Source organism: Neofelis nebulosa, chromosome 8, assembly GCF_028018385.1.
Source record: "Neofelis nebulosa isolate mNeoNeb1 chromosome 8, mNeoNeb1.pri, whole genome shotgun sequence".
Lineage (NCBI taxonomy): Eukaryota > Metazoa > Chordata > Mammalia > Carnivora > Felidae > Neofelis > Neofelis nebulosa.
Window position 1 is genome coordinate 99,896,269 of NC_080789.1, and position 23,884 is coordinate 99,920,152.

General features: G+C 38.5%; 1 protein-coding gene across 6 annotated transcripts in view; it reads right to left on the bottom strand.

The window, feature by feature from the left end:
- RIMKLB (ribosomal modification protein rimK like family member B) overlaps positions 1 to 23,884 on the bottom strand; it is a 71,960-nt gene that overhangs the window by 37,317 nt on the left and 10,759 nt on the right. For 4 of the 6 annotated variants that reach the window (XM_058743772.1, XM_058743769.1, XM_058743768.1 and 1 more), the window contains exon 2: positions 17,052 to 17,283. In XM_058743772.1, coding sequence (XP_058599755.1) covers positions 17,052 to 17,226 — 175 coding nt within the window. In that variant the 5' untranslated portion in view covers positions 17,227 to 17,283. Of the gene's footprint in view, positions 1 to 17,051; positions 17,284 to 19,850; positions 19,872 to 23,884 lie in introns of those variants that run through there. The other 2 variants (XM_058743771.1, XM_058743770.1) reach the window with 2 other exon arrangements.

Consider the following 23,884-nt stretch of genomic DNA (forward strand, 5'->3'; position numbering starts at 1 on the left):
AAACAACCTAAAATTTTAAGATGCCATACGAAAATTATTAAATTCCAAACTTTCTCCTTATATCCTTGAGTCAAACTACTCAAAGGGACGAGAGAAATAAAGATAGACTTCCAACCTACGGCCCAGCTTGACTATCCAGGGGTAGGGAACCATAAGTAACAGCCCCAACAAGACTGCGCAATGTGGAAGAAGGAATTTCTCAAAAGGAAATCAATGTGCTGTTTAGTTAAGAAATGGGGTGCAGGAATAGATATTGAAGGCAAAGAAATAAGAATGTACCACAGGCCAAGAACTGAACTAGAAACTTTATCTACATTATATTTACTCCTTGCAATTTATTAGTATTTGGTAGGGCAGTTTTCGTTATCTTTAATAACTATATTTTGGGGACAGAGACCAGGGATACTCAAGGTCTTTTAACACTTCATCACTATCTCATCCTATAACATAACCAAGGGAATTACTTTGAAATGGTATTTATAATTAAGAACCTGCTTATTTAGGGGCACCTGGGTGACTCCTGATTTCCACTCAGGTTATGATCTCACTGTTTTAGAGTTCAAGCCTGGCTTCTGCACTGACAGTGCAGAGCCTGCTTAGGATTCTCTCTCTCCCTCTCTCTCTCTGCCCCTCCACTCCTCATGTGCTTACTCACTCTCTCTCCCCCACTCCCCCAAGAATAATTAAAAATAAATGAATAAATAAAAAATAAATAAATAGGGTTGCTTGGTGGCTCAGTCAGTTAAGCATCCAACTGAAGCTCAGGTCATGATCTCATGGTCCAAGAGCTCGAGCCCCATGTCAGGCTCTGTGTTGACAGCTCAGAGCCTGGAGCTTGCTTCAGATTCTGTGTCTCCCTCTCTCTCTGCCCCTTCCCTGCTCACACTCTGTGTCTCTCTCTTTCTCAAAAATAAACATTAAAAAAAATTAAAAATAAATAAATGAAAAGAACCTACTTATTTATTTGCAAGAATATCACATTTCTTAATTTATCTCACTTGTCTATAAATTATCACTATAACTTTTATTCATATGAATATTCACATACATATTTATATTCATATCTTAATTTATAACACTCAACATCATATATAAAAACTGCAGCCATTTCCATGAGCAATTTGATCCCTAAATCCAAGAGTTTAAATAAAGCATTAGAGGGGCAACTAATCCAATTGCTTCACTTTTCTGAACTATTTCTGGAAAGGGATAGGCAGCTGCTAAGACTGGTACTTGGTGCTGTAGAAAAGATAAAAATTCCTTCAGTTATATCACTGAAAAGGTGCCTGGCTGGCTCAGTAGGAAGAGCCTGTGACTCTTGATCTCAGGGTACTGAGTTCCAGCCCGACACTGGGTTTAGCACACAGACTAAATATAACCAAAGCTCCCTACTATTTTGATAAGGTTGGGGGCAGGGGACAGAAGGCCTGAGTTCATAAAAAAAATTTCTTCCTGATGACTGAAGACATTAAAGCTTTTTCCGTTGAATACTCAACAACTGATTTTTTTTTTAAGTTTATTTATTTGACAGAGAGAGAGCACATGGATGAGGGGCAGAAAGAGAGGGAGAGAGAGAAATCCCAAGGAGGCTCTGTCAGCACAGAGCCCGATGCAGGGCTTGATCTAATGACCTAAGCTGAAATCAAGAGTGAAGACGCTCAAACAACTAAGCCACCCAGGCGCCCCTCTTTTTTTTTTTTTTTTTAAATCTTAGAAAGAGACAGAGAGTATCTTAAGCAGGCCCCACACTCAGCACAGTGCCCAACACAGGGCTCAATCCCATGACCCTGGGATCATGACCTGAACCAAAATCAAGAGTCAGATGCTCCAACTGACTGAGTTACACCCCAGGCTCCCCCAACTTATTTTTTGACTGTAAATCTCACTGTCCAGCTGGGTTTGGAATCATAGATCAAGTTCCTAAAAGATTAAGCAGAAAAGTGACTCAAACTGCACCATTCCTTGTCTAATTAATATTAAAATGAAAACAATCGCACTGAGAGAATACTGGAAAAGGAAAACCTTTCTGGAGGACACTCTGGCAATGAACAGTGATTCCTCTTCAAGAATTTATGGCAAAGGAATATTACCTAACAGCAATGCATATATACTCTTCCTCTCACTGTATTCCTGGATAACACCTATTTATCCTTCAGATTTTAGTGTCACTTTCTTAAAGAGGCCTTATCTAACTCAATCTAAATTGGATTCCAGTTAGGGGCACCAGGATGGCTCAGTAGGTACAGTGTGTGACTCTTGATCTCAGAGTTGTGGGTTCAGCCCCACACTGGGTGTAGAGATTATTTTAAAAAAAAAATCTTAAAATAAATTAGATTCCATTAGTGTATTCTCTCATATCACACTACATATACTTTTCCTTTATACCGCTTAGTGTGTAACTATTTCTTTGACTTTTATATAATGTTCATGTCTCCCAATTAGTTTAAAGAAGCCATGGACCAGTTGGAATATGTCTATTTTGCTATAAACTCTGTATCTCCAGTACCTAGTATCTTGACAAGTAGATGACACTCACTGATAAGTGAAAAAAAAGTTAAAGGATAATACGTAGTAATTCATTTATGTTTGTGTGTTTAGCAGTGATAAACCTATGGATGGTAAAATTTCAACTGACATTTGCTTTAATCTTTATATTCTGGTACTGTTTGTGTCACTTTATAATTAGGAAACATATAAAGCTATTATGATTTTATAAAATAAAAAAAAAAGATACATGTGCCTAGCACTATGCTTTATATACAGTAGTACTCTCAAAATGTTTCTTTCTCTTTCCTTTGAAATTAACTGAGAGGAAACTTCCAGGGGAACATTTAAGGAAAATGTTCAGAATAAATTAAAATGTTTTAATTATATGAAATAACTAAGTGTTATTTGGGGATAGGTTTATCTACTAATGCAACATGGGGTGGGGGGCAGAGTGCCAAATAGTGAGGATTAGCTCAATGAATTAGGACCAGCTGAGCTGTCATTAACACTAACTGTTTCAAATGACTGAATCAACCTCATGATAGCACTATTAACATTAATGGGGTGAGTGGGGGGACAAAGTATATGCGTATATTAAAAGTAGGTAATTGGTAAATCTAGAAATTAAAACCAAAATACCAAAGTAACTCAGTATATGTAAAAGCAAACTGATTTCTTCTTACAAAACCATTTTTAAGAAGAAAAAAAAGGGGTGCCTGGGTGGCTCAGTTAAGTGTCTGACTCTTGATCTCAGCTCAGGTCATCATCCCAGGGTTGTGGGATCCAACCCTGCATTGGGCTCTGTGCTGGCAGCATGGACCCTGCCTGGGATTCTCTCTCTTCCCCCCGCCCCCTCTCTGCCCCCCCGCCACTCACACTCTCTCTCTTCCTCCCTCCCAAAACTAAATAAAAATTAAAAAGAAAATAAAATGAAAAAAAGAAAATATTTCCAGACACAACAGCTTTTCAGAGACATAAAAACATGTGAAAAGAAGATTACAAATTGTTTCAGGTATGAAATAAGTTTTGGGGAATATGAATCTGAGTTGTTGCCATCTCTCCCTAAAGAAAACAAAAGTCTTCATTGGTAAGGTATAAAAAAAAAATCACAGGGCCCTTCTAAAATGCTAACAAGTACATGCCACAAAACTTCTGTTTTATGAAAGACACAAATTACATAAATATGTATTACACACGCATAGAACCTAAACAGTAAGACAGGCCTATTATAAATCAAGTGTAGTGTTATGACCTTTTGTGACCTTTTCAAAGCAATGTGTATTTTCTGGTGAATTTGCTAGGGTAAAACAAAAAGCTTTTGTTTAACTCAAGAAGTGATTTTGGGAATAACAAATTTTCATCAGGTCAAACTTTCTCTACATTTATTCTACATTTTTTTAAAAAATTTTTTAATGTTTATTTATTTTTGAGAGAGAGAGAGCAAGCTGAGGAGGGGCACAGAGAGGAGGTGACACAGAATCTGAAGCAGGTTTCAGGCTCTCAGTTGTCAGCACAGAGCCCGACTGGGGGCTCGAACACAAACAGTGAGATCACGACCTGAGCTAAAGTCAGACTGAGTCACCCAGGCACCCCTAGTTTACATTTTTTATTATAGAAACTTCTAAAAAGGAAAGTAGTGAGAACATTACAATGAATTCATCTACTATTCATCTACTTTCAATAATATGCTATTCATCTACTTTCAATAATTATCAACACATGGCTGACCTTGTTATTCTCTACATCCCCATTTTCCCCAACCACAGATTATTTTGAGTCAGAGAAGTCTATCTCATGCTTGCTCTTCAACCTTTTCTCTCTTCCCTAAAGGTAAACATATTTTTAAAAATTATGGTTTATCCTTCTATTAGCTCCCTATTCTTATTTTTAAAAGTTTTATTTTCTTAAGTTATCTCTACACCAAACATGGGGCTCAAACTCACAACCCGAAGATCAACAGTCACACGTTCCTCTGACATAGCCAGCCAGGTGCCGCTCCATTATCCATTTTTTAAACCAGCAAAGGTTATAATCACATATCACTCTCCCTTTAGAAAAGATACCATATCATATGTCCCTTTCCCCAACTTCATAATTTCACTTAACAATTTCTTATTTTATCAAGTAGGTATTTCGGTATGTGTCTCAAAGGAATTCTTTTATTTATTTTTTATTTGAGAGAGAGACAGAGGCAGAGGAAGAGAGAGAGATTTTTAAATGGGCTCCAAGCTCAACCGACTGAGCGACCCAGGCACCCCTCAAAGGAATTCTTGGCTCCATAAATATTTTTTAACAAGGACACAAAAGCACTAGCCAAAAAAAATAAATATAAATTATACCTAATTAAAACTGGCAACTTCCATCCACCAAAATATTCCATTAACAGAGCAAAAAGGCAAGCCACAGAGTGAAAGAACATATTCACAATGCATATATCCATTAAGATACAAAACACAAAACATCAGAACAAAAAGAAAAAGAGAACATCAATGAAACATGACAGAAGAGAGGATTCTGGAAAGGTAGTGGAGTAGGGTGCACCAGGAATCTGTCACCCTGCCATTATACAATAATTGCACTGGCACAATCAGATATAACTGCTTTAGAACTCTCTAGTTTGTTGAAGGACTGAAACTTTCGGGAAATGACAAGAATGGTAAAATACAGTGAATTCTGCTCAATTTCAGCTCTTAACACAGGAGCACTAGCCATCCCCCACCCCTCAGGCATACTATGCATCTGTTCCTGGGGCAGCTGACACACCTTGCAGCAGCCAAGGCTGGCTAAAAGGATCCTGTCCTCTGAATATTGAGTATCTCTCTTCTGATGGCTGGTTGCAGCTTCTGATCATACAATTTCAGGCAAAGGGGTCAGTAGCCATTATTGTTATACTACCCCCATCCACTGTTATAAGCCCCTACCAATCCAGCTTAAGTGTTTTCCAGGGTATTTATTTATTTCCTCAAATATCCTCTCTGCCCCCCTCCTCTGTCTGTCTTGCCCTTTTTCCCCTTTCAGGAGCCAGACATTAAAGACCAGGACATTAAAAAACAACTGCATACATGGGAAAACTACAAAGTGCCTGTGCATGACTCGGAAATGGTTTAGAAAAGTCCTGAGAAGACATTAAATTTACATCCCCAGCTAATCCTCAGCAAAGAGACAGCCTACAACAATCAAAGAAACAAAAATGAAAACAGCAAACAAAAAACACAAATCCTAGGGAAGGAAGAGAATCTGATTTCCAGAGTTACCACACTACTAGGGGTTCAAATATGCAGTACTCAGCAAAAACTCACAAAGAATACAAAGAAACAGGAACGTATAGATGTTCAAAAGAATAAATCAACAGAAACTGTTCTTGAAAAAGATCTAACAGCAGAGACATTACACTAAGATGTTAAAACAACTGTCTCTAAGATGCTAAAAGAACTAAAGAAACATGAGAAGAAAATCCAGAAAACCATGGTGAGCAAAACAGAAATATCAATAGATAAAAACAATACAGAAAGAAGCCAAAGAGTAATTCTGAAGCTGAAAATAAAAAGTACAAAAATGGAAATAAAAAATTCATTGGAGGGATTCAAAAGTAAATGTGAACAAGCAGAAAAAAGAATCACTAAACTTGAGGAGACATACATATTACAGAAGTCCCAGAAATGAGGGAGAGAAACAGAGTACATGGGATGAGGAAAGGGAGGGGAAGAAAGGGACAGAGAGAATATTTAAAGAAATAATGACTGGGGCGCCTGGGTGGCGCAGTCGGTTAAGCGTCCGACTTCAGCCAGGTCACGATCTCGCGGTCCGTGAGTTCGAGCCCCGCATCAGGCTCTGGGCCGATGGCTCAGAGCCTGGAGCCTGCTTCCGATTCTGTGTCTCCCTCTCTCTCTGCCCCTCCCCCGTTCATGCTCTGTCTCTCTCTGTCCCAAAAATAAATAAAAAACGTTGAAAAAAAAAAATTAAAAAAAAAAAAAAAGCAGTGTGTTATATCTTTAAAAAAAAAAAAAAAAAAAAAAAAAAGAAATAATGACTGAATACTTCACGAATCTGATGACAGACATGAATATCAACATCCAAGTAGCTCAACAATCTCCAAGTAAGATGAACTCAGACTCATGCCGAGACATACTATAATCAAACTTTCAAAATCCAAGACAAAGAGAATCTTAAAAGAAGCAAGAGAAGCAAATCATCATATAATAAGGATCCTCAATTGGCAGATTTCTCAGTAGAAACTTTGGAGGCAAGAAGATGGGAGGCCAACATATTCAAGGTGCTAAGAAAAGAAAAGAAAAGAAAAGAAAAGAGAAAAAAGAAACTATCAACCAGCAAAGGCATCCTTTAAAAATGAGGGAGAAATCAAGAAAGACATTCCCAGAAAAACAGAAGTTGAAGGAGTGCATGACCACTAGACCTGTCCTGCAAGAAACATTCAAAGGAGTCCTGCAAGAAGAAATGAAAGGACACTACACAGTGACTAAAAACCATACAGAAAAATAAAAATGTCAATAAAGGCAAATACAGGAGGAATTAGAAAAGCTAGTATTATTGGAACAAAAGTTTCTAACTGTACTTATTGTTTTCTATATGACAATGGAGACTAATACGTTTAAAGGAAAAAGTCATTAATATGAAAGCAAGTATTACTGTAAGACACTAGTATAGGAAATAAGGGACAATAAAAGCTATAGGGTATAAACAAAACAGAGCAATGACAGAAGTAAGTCACTCCTTAACAGTGATTGCTTTCAATGTAAATGAATTAAACTCTCCAATTAAAAGATTGATGAGGCTCCTGCTCAGGGGGTTAAGAGTCCAACTCTTGATCTCCGTTCAGGTCATAATCTCACAATTTGTGAGATAGAGTCCCATGTCAGGCTCTGCACTGACAGTGCGGAGCATAGGATTCTCTCTCTCTCTCTCTCCCCCTCTCTGTCTCTGCCCCTCTCCCACTGATATGCTCGCTGTCTCTCAAAATAAATAAAATTTTTAAAAAAATTTTTGAAAGTAAAAGAGAGATTGGTAGAAGTCTTCCATATAAAAGTAGTCCATAAAAACTGAGAGTGGTGGCTGTTTTTTCAAATGCTCAAATACCAACAAAAAATAACAAAGGCTAGAGAGAAACAAGGCAACATGGTTCAAAGGATACAAATAAATCTCCAGACGTGACCTTACATAAACAAAGATCTAATGTTGCTAATGTAACATTGTGTGGTAATGAGAATATCAATGAAAAACTATTAAAAAAGAATCAAACAAATTTTAGAGCTAAAGAGCACAAAAACTCAACTGAAAATACACACAGTAGTTTACTAGCAGAACTGTTCAAACAGAAGAATCAGCAAACTCAAAAAAGACATCTGAATTACTGAGACAGGAAACTTTAAAAAAAGAATGAGAGGGGCGCCAGGGTGGCTCAGTCGGTTAAGCATCTGACTTCGGCTCAGGTCATGATCTAATGGTCCGTGAGTTCGAGCCCCACATTGGGCTCTGTGCTGACAGCTCAGAGCCTGGAGCCTGCTTCAGATTCTGTGTCTCCCTCTCTCTCCCTGCCCCTTCCCCACTCATGCTCTGTCTCTCTCTGTCTCAAAAATAAATAAACGTCAGAAAAAAAAAATTAAAAATAAAAGTGCTGAAATAAAAAAACTGACAATGAAGAATAATAACATATCCAGCAAGACTATCCCTCAAAAATGAAGGAGACATAAAGATTTTTCCCAGATAAAGAAAAGCTGAGACGTTCATCACCAATAGTCTGGCCTTATAAGAACAGCTAAAGAGAGTCCAAGTTGAAAGAACACTAGAAGGCAGTGGAGGCAGGGGTACTCCTGACTGGCCCCATCAATGGAGTGTCTGACTCTTGATCCTGGGGTTGTGAGTTCGAGCCCCACACTGGGTGCAGAGATTACTTAAACATGAAATCTTTAAAAAAATTTTTTTTAAATACAAAAAACAATACTAGAAAGCAACACAAAAGCATAAAAAAAATAAAGCTCTTGGATAAAGGTAAACATATAAATACAGAATCCTAAAATATTCCAATGGTAGTACATAAATCAGTGCTATTGCTGGTATAGCATTTAAAATTAAAGGCATACAGGGTCACCTGGCTGGCTTAGTTGGTACAGCATGCGACTCTGGATTTCAGGGTCGTTAAGTTCAAGACTCATGTTGGGCCTAGAGTTTATATATTAAAAAAAAAAAAAGTTGGGGTGCCTGGGTGTCTCAGTCAACTAAGCATCCAACTATGGATTTCAGCTCAGGTCATGATCTCACAGTGTGTGGGTTCTGGCCCCACGTAGGGCTCTGCACTGGCAGTACAGAGCCTGCATGGGATTCTCTCTCTGCCCCCACCTTTCTGAAAATAAATGGATAAAATAAACTTAAAAAAAAAAAGTCAAAAGCAGGGGCCCCTGGGTGGCTCAGTCAGTTGAACATCCCAACTTCGGCTCAGGTCATGACCTCACGGTTTTTGTGGGTTGGAGGCCCACGTCTGGCTTTGCAATGACAACTCAGAGCCTGGAGCCTACTTTGGATTCTGTGTCTTCCTCTGTCTCTCTCTCTGCTCCTTCCCATGCTTGTGCACCTGCTCTCTCTCTCTCTCTTGCTCTCTCTCTCTCAAAAATAAACATTAAAAAAAAAAATTTAAATGCATAAAAATAACGATGCCCATAAAACTATTTCAATGGATACAAAATATAAGATGTAATTGTGACATTGTTAACATAAGATAAGGGAAGATTTGTAAGGGGAGAGTTTGCATATGAATAAATTTATCATCTAAAATAAATTCAACTATATAGCATATTACGTAATCTCCACAGTAACGATGAATAAAATACACACCTATAGAAAATACATAAAACTAAATAAGGAACTAAAGCATACCACCATAACAAATTAACAAAATACAAAGGAAGTCTATAAGAGAGGAAAAGAGAAACAAAATAGGTACAAGACATACAGAAAACAGTAAGCCTTACTCTTTCAGTAATCACATTAAAAGTAAACAGAAGAGGGGTGCCTCGGTGGCTCATTCAGTTAAGCGTCCGACTTTTGGCTCAGGTCATGATCGTGCAGTTCATGGGTTCAAGCCCCCCATTAGGCTCTGTGCTGAAAGTTCAGAGCCTGGAGCCTCCTTTGGATTCTGTGTTGCCCTCTCTCTCTCTTCCCCACTTGTGCTCTCTCAAAAATAAATAACAAACATTAAAAAATTTAAAAAAATAAAGGTTAATGAAAGAAACCCCCACAATGAAAAGATACAGAGGGATAGAATGGATAGAAAAATAAGAGCCAACTATATGCTACTAACAAGAGATTCATTTAATTTTTTTTTTAATTTTTTTTTTTTAACGTTTATTTATTTTTGAGACAGACAGAGACAGAGCATGAACAGGGGAGGGGCAGAGAGAGAGGGAGACACAGAATCGGAAGCAGGCTCCAGGCTCTGAGCCATCAGCCCAGAGCCTGACGCGAGGCTCGAACTCACGGACCGTGAGATCGTGACCTGAGCCGAAGTCGGACGCTTAACCGACTGAGCCACCCAGGCGCCCCACAAAAGATTCATTTTAGATGTAAAGACACCCAAAAGCTGAAAGTAAAAGACTGACAAAAGATACTCCATGCAAATGGTTACCAAAAGAGAATATAGGTGGCCATACTTATGAGATAAATGCCCTTTAAGAGAAAACCTGTCACAAGAGATAATCATCATTATAATGATGAAAGTCAATTCACCAGGAAGCTATTAACAATTGTAAATATGCAGACACCTAATAGAGTACCCACTTGCATGAAGCAAATAGTAAAAGACCAAGGAGAGAAATGGATACTAACACAATAATGAAAAATTCAAATACCGTATGTTATAGTATGAAGCAAACAGACAAAAACCTCATAAGGACAAACTTCAAGGTGTATTACAGAGCTGTAATCATCAAGACAGTATGGTACTGGCACAAGAACAGACACTCAGATCAATGGAACAGAATAGAGAACCCACAAATGGACCCACAAACACACGGCCAACTACTCTTTGACAAAGCAGGATAGAATAGCCAATGGAATAAAGACAGTCTCTTCAGCAAGTGGTGCTGGGAAAACTGAACAGCAACATGCAGAAAAATGAACCTGGACGACTTTATTACACCATACACAAAAATAAACTCACATTGGATGAAAGACCTCAGTGTAAGACAGGAAGCCATCAAAATCCTCAAGGAGAAAGCAGGCAAAAACCTCTTTGACCTTGGCCATAGCAACTTCCTACTCAACATGCCTCCAGAGGCAAGGGAAACAAAAGCAAAAATGAACTACTGGGACCTCATCAAGATAAAAAGCTTCTGCACAGCGAAGGGAACAATCAGCAAAAGTCAAAGGCAACCAACGGAATGGGAGAAGATATCGGCAAATGACATATCAGATAAAGGGTTAGTATCCAAAATATATAAAGAACTTATCAAACGCAACACCCAAAAAACAAATAATCCAGTGAAGAAATGGGCAAAAGACATGAATAGACACTTCTCCAAAGAAGACTTCCAAATGGTGAACAGACACATGAAAAAATGCTCAACATCACTCATCATCAGGGAAATACAAATCAAAACCACAATGAGATACCACCTGACACCTGTCCAAATGGCTAACATTAACAACTCAGGCAACAAGAGATGTTGGCGAGGATGTGGAGAAAGAGGATCTCTTTTGCATTGTTGGTGGGAATGCAAGCTGGTGCAGCACTCTGGAAAACAGTATGGGGTTTCCTCAAAAAATTAAAAATAGAACTACCCTACGACCCCGCAATTACACTATCTATTTATCTAAGGTGTGCCGTTTCAAAGGGGCACATGCACCCCCATGTTTATAGCAGTACTATCAACAACAGCCAAAGTATGGAAAGAACCCAAGTGTCCATCGGTGGATGAATGGATAAAGAACATGTGATAAATATATACAATGGATTATTATTCGGCAATCAAAAAGAATGAAATTTTGCCATTTGCAAATACGTGGATGGAACTAGAGAGTATTATGCTAAGTGAAATTAGTCAGAGAAAGACAAATATCATATGACTTCACTCATATGAGGACTTTCAGAGACAAAACAGATGAACATAAGGGAAGGGAAGCAAAAATAATATAAAAACAGGGAAGGGGACAAAACATAACAGACTCTTACATATGGAGAACAAACAGGGTTACTGGAGGGGTTGTGGGAGGGGGGATGGGCTAAATGGGCAAAGGGCATTGAGGAATCTACTCCTGAAATCATTGTTGCACTGTATGCTAACTTGGATGTAAATTAAAAAAATAAATAAAAACAATGACCATTCCCCCCCAAAGAAAAAAAGAAAATCTCATAAGGAAACAAAACTGAAACACACCACAGATCAACTAGACCTAACAAATATATCAAAACACATACCCCCACCCCAAACAACAACACAATCCAAGTTCTGCAAGGGCAAATGAAATTTTCTCCAGGATAGATCACATGTTAAGCCACAAAAGAAATCTTACATTTAAGAATACCGATATCATACCAAGTATCTTTTCCGGTTTCTATGGACTGAAACTAGAAATGAATACCAAAGGGAAAATGAAAAACTCATAAATACCTGGGAATTAAATAACACACTCAAACAATAAATAAAACAAAAGGGGTAACACACTCAAACAATAAATGAAACAAAGGGGGTAACAAGGGAAATCAGAAAATATCATAAGAACAGGCGCCTGGGTGGCTCATTCATTTGGTTAAGAAGCGTCTGACTCTAGATTTTGGCTCAGGTCATAATCTCACTGTTTTGTGAGTTCAATCCCCATGTCAAGCTCTGCACTGACCCTGCGGAGCCTGCTTGGGATTCTCTCTCTCTCTCTCTCTCTCTCTCTCTCTCTCTCTCTCTCTTCCCTTCCCTGGCTCACTGTCTCTCTTAAAATAAATAAATAAAGTTAAAAAAAATTATTAAAGTTTAGAAAAAAAGAGAAAAAAATATTAAGACAAAAGCAAAACACAGAATACCAGAACTTAGGGGATGTGGTGAAAGCAGTGTTAAGAGCGAAGTGTACAAGTATAAACATGCACATTAAGAAAGAAGGAAAATCTCTGGGGTGCCTGGGGGGCTCAATCAGCTAAGCATCTGACACTTGATTTCAGCTCAGATCATAATCTCACAGTTGTGAGATCGAACCCCACATCAGGCTTTGCGCTGTGAGCGCTTGGGATTCTCTCTCTCTCTCTCTCCCGTTTGCATTCTCTTTCAAGAAAAAATTAACTAAAAAAAGAAATTAGAACACAAATAACCAAAATAAAAAAGAGAAAAATAAAATAAAAATCAACAAAACTAACTTGGATTTTTGGAAAGATTAATAAATTAACAAACCCTCTGCTAGACTAAAAAGGGAAAGAAAGAGACTTAAATAAGAAATCAGAAATGAAAGAAAATGTTACAATGGGCACCAAAGAAATAAAAGTAATCATAAGAGACAACTATGAACGATTACACACCAACAAATTGGATAACCTAGAAAAAATGAATAAATTCCTAGAAACCTACAACCTACTAAAATTGAATCATTGAGAAATAAAAAATCTGAACAGACCTATTAAATCAGTAATCCAAAGTCTCCAAACAAGGAAAAGCTCAGAACCAGATGTTTTCACTGGTGAATTCTTCCAAACATACGTTGTCATTCCATGCAGGAGTGGGATGGATCCTATGGTAGCTGTATGTTTAACCTTTAGAGGAACTGCCAAACTGTTTTCCAAAGGGACTGCACCATTTTACATTCCCATTAGCAATGCAGGAGAATTCCAATTTCTCTATATTCTTGCCAACACATGTTGTCTCTTTTTCATTGGAGCATCCTACGGGCTGTGAAGCTGGGTCTTATTGTTGCACATGTGGTAACATTTATGCTATAAACAGTGGACATGGAAGAGTAAGCTTAGTAAACTGGCTCAAGTCATGATCTCACATTCATGAGTTTGAGCCCCATATTGGGCTCTCTGCTGTCAGTGAGGAGCCCTCTCCGGATCCTCTGTCTCCCTCACTCTGCCCCTCCTGCTCCCTCTTGCGTGCTCTCTCTCCCTCCCACCCCCCCAAAATAAATACATTAATTTTAAAAATAAATAATACAAATAAAAAATAAAAAGCCCTGGAGCGCCTGGATAGTTCAGTTGCTTAAGCATCTGACTTCAGCTCAGGTCATGATCTCATGGTTCGTGGGTTCGAGCTCCACGTCAGGCTCTGTACTGACAGCTCAGAGCCTGGAGCCTGCTTGGGATTCTGTGTGTGTCTCTCTCTGTGCCCTTTCCTCCCCAATTATTTTTTTAAATAAGCCTTAAAAATAAAATAGATTGAACAATGCTTGGAAATAGGGTTTCTGAAGGTTTTTAGAAAGATGATAAAACTGGTGTTTAATGAATGAGAAAGCTAGAGAGGAAACACTGTAGTGAAAGATAACCAGCTATATGCTATAGGAATGTTGCAGTCGTTTAAACTTGGGGCCATTAACAGCTTGACTTAGGATACTGAAAAGCAGAACAATTGTCATTTAGAAGGAAAAAGCAAGAAAATTTTGTGGCAGAAATGGCTCTTAAGAATAAAACAGAAAAGCACACATGTGGCTGAGTCAGTTAAGTGTCCTACTCTTGGTTTGTGGGATAGAGCCCTGCATTAAACTCTGCACTGACAGGGCAGAGTCTGCTTGGGATTCTCTCCCCTATCTCTGCTCCTCTCTTGCTCTCACTTACGCCCTTCTCACAGACCTCTTACTACAAGATGTGGCAAATGCAATGGACATCTCTATTCAAATACCTACTCTAAATATAAGTAAATAAACTTAAAAACTATATGTTTAAAACAAAAGATATGTTAACGGTAATACCAGGGCAAAGGACAAAATACAAACCGAAAAGCTGAAATAAGATAGCTTCGTGGGGAAGAAGTGAGTTCAATCTTGTCCTACTGGCCTGAAGTGACAGTTGAGAACAAAGAGTGTCCAGTAGGAAACAAGAAAAAACCAAGAACAATGGTTTTCAATCTTAGATTTTTTTTTTTTTAATTTTAATGTTTATTTATTTTTGAGATAGAGAGAAAGAGAGACAGAGTGTGAGCAGGGGAGGGGCAGACAGCGAGGGAGACACAGAATCTGATGCAGGCTCCAGGCTCTGAGCTGTCAAACCAGAGCCTGACGAAGGGCTTGAACTCATGAACCGTGAGATCATGACCTGAGCCAAAGTCCGACGCTCAACGGACCAAGCCACCCAGGTACCCCAATCTTAGATATTTTTCAACCTATGAAAGGTATTAGAACAGAGATGTCCATTTGCATTTCCCACATCTTGTAGTAATAGGTCTATGTGACAGAAGCTTGGTCTAATAAGAAACCCTGACTTCAGAGGACTGTTGGAAAGGCAGCCTTTGGTTTTCCAACCTTTAAAACAGAGACATACACCATAAGCCTGCGGTTTATGTGTTTAGTGACCTATGTACACTGGCCTTCTCACACATACTTCAAGAGCATGGCTCCTAACACAATACTCTGTCCAGATTTCTGACTCCAATTTCAACAATTGTATATGCAATTTTGTTGAAAAACCTGCAAGTTATAAAAGCATGTGATAGATTCTGACTTTTAAAGAAAAGATTTGCCCTGATTTGTTCAGGATGTATCTGTCATAGCTAGCTAGAGGGCAGGGGGGTGCAAAGTGATATCCATTCCTTTTATAATTTACCAAAGTTATAATGATTTTACACTAACATGTGTGATCACTTGATTGATGTTAATATTAATCTTGGCCTTTAGAATATAGGGACTATGTCTCATTTTGCATACCATACCAATTAATTAGCACATAGTAAGTGCTCAAATTATATTTATGAAAGAATGAAACAGGCTCTATCCCAAATCCAGAATCTGAATAAGTGTTGGACCTATGTATATACATTTTAAAAAAAGTTGACCAAAAGTAAAATAATGTGCATCTTTCTTATAAAGGTAATAACTAAAACACTCCAGTGAAACAATCTGGAAACAGTTCAGTTCTAAAGAAGTTATTTCCAAAGCAACAATAACTGTAAAAAGGTAAAGTGAATGGAATAAATGTTAAAGGACAGAGAGTAAAGAGCAACTGTTTGCTAAGAGATTTTACCTACTTAAATCTACAGTATCATGTTATTCATTAGGCAAGACTCTGGGATCTATTAACTAGCCTACAAATGAAATTACCCTAATAGCAGATTTATATTCTGTATATTATTAGTTCTCACAATAACCATCTCCCTCCATTTTTTTGATGAAAACACATGTTCTCATTATGATTATAGTCTCGAAGCAAGTAACATAGAATCTGTTTTAAGTGTTTGTCTCATATCTTTACTGAATACTATCACTAAATTATGTCTAGTCTTCTAAAAGTTAATCCAAAATGGCACGTATATGCCACCATATAATGCTCCCTAACAGAAATGACCTACAAGTCATAACTTTCCAGGGTAAAGACGTAAAGATTCCTAAGTCAGTCCTAAAGAATTCTAAGATAATCCTCTTGTAACCCTAAAACAAATATGAAATACAGAATTATAAATACTAGACTTATCACCAATTGAGTCAAATTATTCAGACACTTTTATCCAGTGAAGAGAAACAAACGGTGTATTATATACTATATGTATAAAATATTTTATAAAGAAAGAAAAGGAATGCCTGGGTGGCTCAATCGGTTGGGCATCCAAGTCTTGATTTCAGCTCAGGTCATAATTTCACAGTTTGTGAGACACTGAGCCTAGCGTTGGTCTCTGCGGTGGCAACATGGAGCCTGCTTGGGATTCTCTCCTCTCTGCCCCTCCCCTACTCACATTCTCCTTCTCTCTCTCTTTCAAAATAAATAAATAAACATTTTTTAAAAAGTAGTCAATATTCTGAAGTTTTTAGAAAAAAAGAAAATAAGAATCACATGTGGAATTTGATGAATTTACTAATAAATTCATTACTGAATTATCCCATGAAGTACAAGTTCTCTCAGGAGCACCTTATAAACAACATATTTTAAAATTAGAGGACAGTAATAATGGGGAAAAACAAGTAGATTTTCTTTAATTTCTCTCCCAACTATTTCCTAAATAATATCTTAAGAGGTTCAGGTCACCTGAGTGGCTCAGTCGGTTTTGTGTCCGTCTTCAGCTCAGGTCATGGACTTTGGCTCCAGTCATGATCTCACGGTTCATGAGTTCGAGCCCTGCGTCGGGCTCTGTGCTGACAGCTCAGAGCCTAGAGCCTGCTTCGGATTCTGTGTTTCCCTCGCTCTCTGCCCCTCCCTCACTCACGCTCTATGCATGTGTGTCTCTCTCTCAAAAATAAACATTAAAATAAAAATAACATAAGAGGTTCAATTAATTCCGGGGTTTCCATTTCTTCCATAAAATATGCTACATTTTAAGATCAGATGATTGTAATGTAAAGCTATTAACAATTCCTTCATCCAAATTATTCCTAGAAAATGTGGATTCAACATATTCTAAGAAAAAAATCCATAAAATTATTTAGTATAGACTTACCCAAGTTTCCTTGCTCGATTGTCAGTACTACTTCATCCATCACCACAGCCCTGAAGTCCAGTTCCTCCTCACAACATTTGGCCTTTAATGCTCGTAAAATCTCTTTTTGGGGATAGTCTTCCCTGATTCGACGATCAGTCAAAAACCACAACTTGGCCGCTACAGAGCTACACATCTTGATCTGCTTGTTCTTCCTTTTCCTGGATTATTTCCTCCTGAATGACGATTCTTTCTAGACAAAGACCAAATACACACACAGGGTAAATAAAGAATTCTACCTAAGGAATTTCATGTCTTTATGCATCTCCCATACATATGAAATTAAATTTTATTTCTTCCTGTTTTAAAAAAAATAGAAAGAGGGGCGCCTGGGTGGCTCAGTCGGTTAAGCATCCGACTTCAGCTCAGGTCACGATCTCACAGTCCGTGAGTTCGAGCCCCACGTCGGGCTCTGGGCTGATGGCTCAGAGCCTGGAGCCTGCTTCCCATTCTGTGTCTCCCTCTCTCTCTGCCCCTCCCCCATTCATGCTCTGTCTCTCTCTGTCTCAAAAATAAATAAACGTTAAAAAAAAAAATCTAAAAAGAAAAATGAAAGAAAGAAAGAAAGAAAGAAAGAAAGAAAGAAAAGAAAGAAAGAAAGAAAAGAAAGAAAGAAGGAAAGAAAGAAAAGAAAAGAAAAGAGAAAAGAAAAGAAAAGAAAAGAAAAGAAAAGAAAAGAAAAGAAAAGAAAAGAAAAGAAAAGAAAAGAAAAGAAAAGAAAAGATACTTGGGGCACCTGGCTGGCTCAGTCACTAGTGTGTGACTCTTGATCTTGAAGTTATGAGTTTGAGCCCCATATCAGGCATGGAGATTACTTTAAAAAATATAGTAAAAGGAGTGCCTGGATGGCCCAGTCAGGCACCCAACTCCTGATTTTGGCTCAGGTCATGATCCCAGGGTCATGGGATCAAGCCCCATGTCAGACTCCAAGCTGGGCAAGAATTTTCTCTGTCTGTCTTTTTCTCTTTCTTTCTCTCTCTCTCTCTCTCTCTCTCTCTCTCTCTCTCTCTCTCTCTCCCCTTCTCTGTCCCCTTCCCACTCATGCACTCTATCTAAAATAAAAAAAAAAAAAAATCAAAAACTTTTACAACACTAGAAATGTAGAAACTCACCACCTCCCAAAACAAAATTTCTCCCCCTTCCACTGGGGAAGCACTGCAGTTTAATAATTACAGCAGGTCACTTAATAAAATTGCCATTTTTTAGGGGCGCCTGGGTGGCTCCATTGGTTAAGCGTCCGACTTCAGCTCAGGTCATGATCTAATGGTCCCTGAGTTCGAGCCCTGCAATGGGCTCTGTGCTGACAGTTCAGAGCCTGTAGCCTACTTTGGATTCTGTGTCTCCCTCTCTGTCCCTCCCTCATTCATGCTCTATCTTTCTCCCTCTCTCATAAATAAACATTAAAAAAAAAATTAAAAAAAAAATAAAAGTGCCATTTTCAATATTATATACTCAATGCCATTCCCTGTATTATATATAATCTAGAAATGTACTTTTATCTGATCATCTACTTTTGACTGATTTACCCCACCCAAAATGCAAATACCTTGATATAAAATAGACAAGGTTGTAATCATTAGTATATCATATCCCTGTATCTCCCATCACGATAAACTCCATTTATATATGTTCATGTAACTGTAGTTTTTTAATTCAATTTTCTTCCCTTGTTTTCTCATATGTATGTATATTTTATCACTAACATATTTATCACTAACATATTTATAGGAATGTTTTTTAAATGAGATAGTAACACCTATGTTATTAGATGAGTATCAACACTGAAGTCATTCATGTAACAACTTTAATCAGAGTAATTTGAGACTGCGGAAAAAAAACTTTAAATAGCCGAAATAAATGCTGGGGTCCATTCGCTCAAATTTATTTCAGTCAGAGGACAGCATGCTCTTACTCAATGTTTTTATGCTTACTTTAAATAGAATTTTTTTTAAACAAATACAGATTGTTTACTGTAATACAAAAAAGGACTTTCTTCCACAAATACAGTGCTACTTCTCAGAGTTTGCATCATGGGCAAGAGCTTGCATCATGAGCAAGACAAAAGCTGAAAATTATTTTCCTGAGAAGAAGCAAAAAGTTACAAGCTTTACGGACAAACATTAACAGGTTATTTCAACAAAAAGCCTTTCTTTTTAAGCGTCATTTTAATTTTTTTTTATTTTAGAGACAGAATGTATGCAAGGGAGAGAGGCAGAGGAGGAGAAAAACAATCTGAAGCAGGCTCCACGCCCAGGACAGAGTGTGACATAGGGCTCAGCTCAATCCCATGACCCTGGGATGGTGACCTGAGCTGAAATCAAGAGTTGCACGCTCAACCAACTGAGCCTCCCAGGCACCCCAACAAAAAAAAACTTTTTTCAAAAATAAAATTACTGGGGCATCTGGCTAGCTCAGTCAGTAAAGCATGCAACTCTTGATCTCAGGGTCGTTTAGTTCAAGCCTCATGTTGAGCATGGAGCTTACTAAAAATTTTAAAAATCCTAATACCACCCCAGATGACACAGCAAATCTAACAGAAAAAAAGACAAGGATAAGAACTAGAGGAAGCAAAAGCCATACATATAGACAGCTTCCAGCGTCACAGCAACTGAAAGTAGCCCCTCATGCACCATTCACACACTCTCCAGGGTCTCCGCCTGAATGCACACAATAAGACTAGAATATCACGAGCCAGAAGCACCACCACACACACACGCCAGCACGCCAAACCTTGGCCTGCCATACCTGCGCCGCACTCACCCATGTGCCCCACAACATGGGGTCTCAAAGGCATCAATCACAGGAAAGCAGGGAAAGAATAAAATAAAATGAGAAGCACAATAGTTGTGACTTGTAGCTGAGGAAAAGCAAGGTTAAGAGCTCTCAGTTATGGTGATGCATCAGGCCAAGACCCAACTAACCAGCAAAGGGGATGCCCGATGCCCACAACCTCCTAGCCCCCTGTACACCTGTTCCACAGCTGTGGTCAAGAACATACCCTTTCAAGCCATAGGCTAGATGTAGTAATAATTCAACTTACACAATAGGAAGATGTGGTCACTAGGAAGTCTCAATCAGAGGAAAAGCTCCACCAAAAAAAATTTGCACCAGGGTACCTAATGTAGAGATCCCCAGTTTTCCTTGAGATAGGCACTATAAAAATGATCCTAAGACTGGATAGTTTTTGAAACACCCTGTCAATGACCTCCATTATTCTAAAGCCATCTTGGTTCCATCCCTTACACTTAGTTCTTGAACATCATCTGTTCGCCAATTTGACTAAATTTCACCACATGAAATTGTACTGAATGAGTACAGCAGTTGTGGCCCCAACAGAAATCAGGATAAGATGGTATAGCCACTGGCAACTGGGAAGCAGGACTGTTCTGCCAATATTGATATGTCAACTTGTGGAAACTTCCCAGGCCAATAGTAAGACAATATGGTGTTTTCAAGGATTGTATCATCAGATAATAAAAGCACTCCAGGCCTGCAATCTCACATAGTTATGCAGCAACTCCTGACAGATGATGCACGTGAGCATCTCCATGTCTGGCTTCATGGCTGCAGCACTGATATCCTTGCGTAATCTTTGAGTGTTTCTACACTGGTATGCAACCAACACATGAAAGTTCAGATTAGCCTCCCCATCTCCTTTCCTTTTTTTCCTTTTTTTTTTTTAATGAACCCTAAATCCTCTTGATCCTGGGTTTCTTTCTTTTTTTTTTTTTTTTAATTTTTTTTTCAACGTTTTTTATTTATTTTTGGGACAGAGAGAGACAGAGCATGAACAGGGGAGGGGCAGAGAGAGAGGGAGACACAGAATCGGAAACAGGCTCCAGGCTCCGAGCCATCAGCCCAGAGCCTGACGCGGGGCTCGAACTCACGGACCGCGAGATCGTGACCTGGCTGAAGTCGGACGCTTAACCGACTGCGCCACCCAGGCGCCCCGATCCTGGGTTTCTAACAAAGAAAATGGTGTTCCCTCTCTGCCTTCATGATTTGGAAGCAAGCCTAGAGATCTCATCATTTGCCACAACTGGGACTATATCCTTTCACAGAGAATACTTGCACCCCCATATCTGGAACTAGAAGAATGTTCTCACCCTGCAGAAGACTCTGTGAAAGAGGTAGACACTATCTTGAAAAGGTCCAACATCAATGTCAATGGTTGTGGTTCCTCAAAGCCCACCTAGAGGCAGTTAATATGGCAAGATCTGGGGATCATCACCTTGCCTTGCACCAAAGTATCTTTGTTCATGTGGAATATATTTTCTTTATCAGCTTCAAAAGATTCTCATGTCATGTCTTGCTTTTCATGTAAAGAATCACAGAGGTATGACACACTGTGTTCCAAAATATTCTTTCTGTATACCAAGTACATGACATTCCCAGTTTGAAAAGGGCAAGTAAGCTTAAACTCTAGCTTGTCACTTACTGTTCCACTGGTACTGGTATTTTCAAGTGACACCTGTCCAATTTTTTATCCAGTATAATTTCATAGTAATCTCCAAAGTCTAGTTCACTGACAGAGAAAGAGCACAACCTCTCCTCCACCGAATGGTCCACTTTTATTTCGACAGGTTAAGGGGCCACTGGTGGTCCCCAGGTACCCAGGGTCGCTTGCCTTTATCAGGCTGCTCAACAGAGATTCACATCTAACAATAACCAGGAAACAATCAGGAAAAGATTCCCCAACCACCAAGGCAAAAGCTTTGCATTCATTCTCTCCCCTTCCCAACCCTCACACTGGCCCTCCTGCTCTGGGAGACCTCCAAAACATTCCTGTGGGCCAGGCAGAGACCAGTAGGCCAGGGTCTCTTCCAACATATCTATTTCTCCCATCCATAAACATGAGGGGAAAAAGAAAAACAAAACTGCTGATAAATCAAAAGTGTTATGACAAATCTATAGAGGTCAGAAGACCAAAAGTACACAAATAAAATGATAGTCCTGAGTCCTTAAAAAACAATTTTTTTTCTGATTACATTCACTATTTTAAATGTCAGAAAAGAGTCCCTTGTAAAATAAAATGGTTCCTTTATTCCCCCTGACATTTAAAGGAGTAAGTTTGGTTACTTACTATTAGAAAAGAGTTTAAGGGCACTTGGGTGGCTCAGTCAGTTTAAGTGTCCCAACTCTTGGTTTCAGCTCAGGTCATGATCTCACAGTTCATGAATTAGAGTCCAGCACTGGGCTCTGCACTGACAGTGTGAAGCCTGCTTGGGACTCTCTGTCTCCCTCCCTCCCCTCCCCAGCTCACTCTCTATTTCTCTTTAAAAAAATACTTTAAAAAAGAGTTTATTCTCCAACAGTGTTAAGATTAACACAGCATTTGTAAATGTCCACATATACAAAAGAATATAGTATTTCTGCTCTTAGAATGTAAATTCAGATCAACTAATTCCTGTCCTCAATTTATTTCTCCCACAGTATCAAGGAAAATGATATACAAATATCAGATATAGAATAAATGCTACTGAGTAACTACAAAAACAGTTGCTGTTTTTTTTTTTTTCAATAAAGAGATATTCAACAGTGAAATTTTAGTTTTATATTAGAGATAGTTTTCCCATGCAAACTTCTGGATATACAAACCAATAAAAAAATTTACTGTCATCTGTCAATAGTACAGGCAAGGCTAATTAAATGGGAATCATAAATAAAGTGCAGCATTCATTTTTCTCATGAAGCCACTTCCTAATGTTAATTATTTTGCTAGGGAAAAAGCAAAAATATCAATCTACCATTTGAAGACCTTAAGGCACCTCTTACTACAAGGAAAATCATTTATTCCAGATAAGACACAGCATATGAACTTAGAATCTAAAGACTGAAAAAGAATAAAGGTTAGAAGAAGGGAAGCAAAAATAATATAAAAACAAGGAGGGGGACAAAACATAAAGAGACTCTTAAACATAGAGAACAAACAGAGGGTTGCTGGAGGGGTTGTGGGAGGGGGGATGCTTTCTCTGTACATAATCCCCAGGGCTTCCTTCTTAAACCCTTCACTCCTTTCTCTAGAAATTTCATCCTCAGCCAGGCTTCAACTATTATCATTAAAATCTGAATATATCATTGACCCACTAAATATCTTTCCAACCTGGAGTTCTCAACTGTATTTGAGATCCTATTTCAATCTGCTTAGTAGGCATCCCTAACTAAATGCCACAAACATTGCCTCAGTTGAACAAGTAAAATTCTGAAGTTTTTTTATTCACATACCTAAACACCTTGAATTCCCATTTTAATAGTTCAATATTATGTGTCAGCCTGGCTAGACAATGGTGCCCCAACTGTTTGGTCTAACTCTAGTCTACATGTAGCTATGTAGGTACTTTGGAAATATGATTAAAGTTCATAATCAGTCGACTCTGAGTGAAGGAGATTACCCTCTATGACATGGGTGGACCCCATCCAATCAGTGGAAGGTGTGAACAACAAAAAAGGGTTTCCAAGAGAAGGAACTCTGCATCAACACGTTAACACAGAGGTTCCTGACTGAGTTTCTAACCCATTGGTCTGCCCTACAAATTTCAGACGTGCCACAATCACACTAACCAATCCCTTAAAATTAATTTCTATTTCCTTCTTTCTCTCGTTCCCCCCTTCCTCCTTCCCTCCCTCCGTACATCCCTCTCCCTCCACATATATACAATTTCTTACCGGTTCTGTTTCTCAGAAGAATACTGCCAGATATACTCATCCTAATTTAAGCATTTAATTCAGAAACTCTGGCATCATTTTCTTCTATTTTTCTTCACTACGTAAACATACAATTACAACAGTAATTC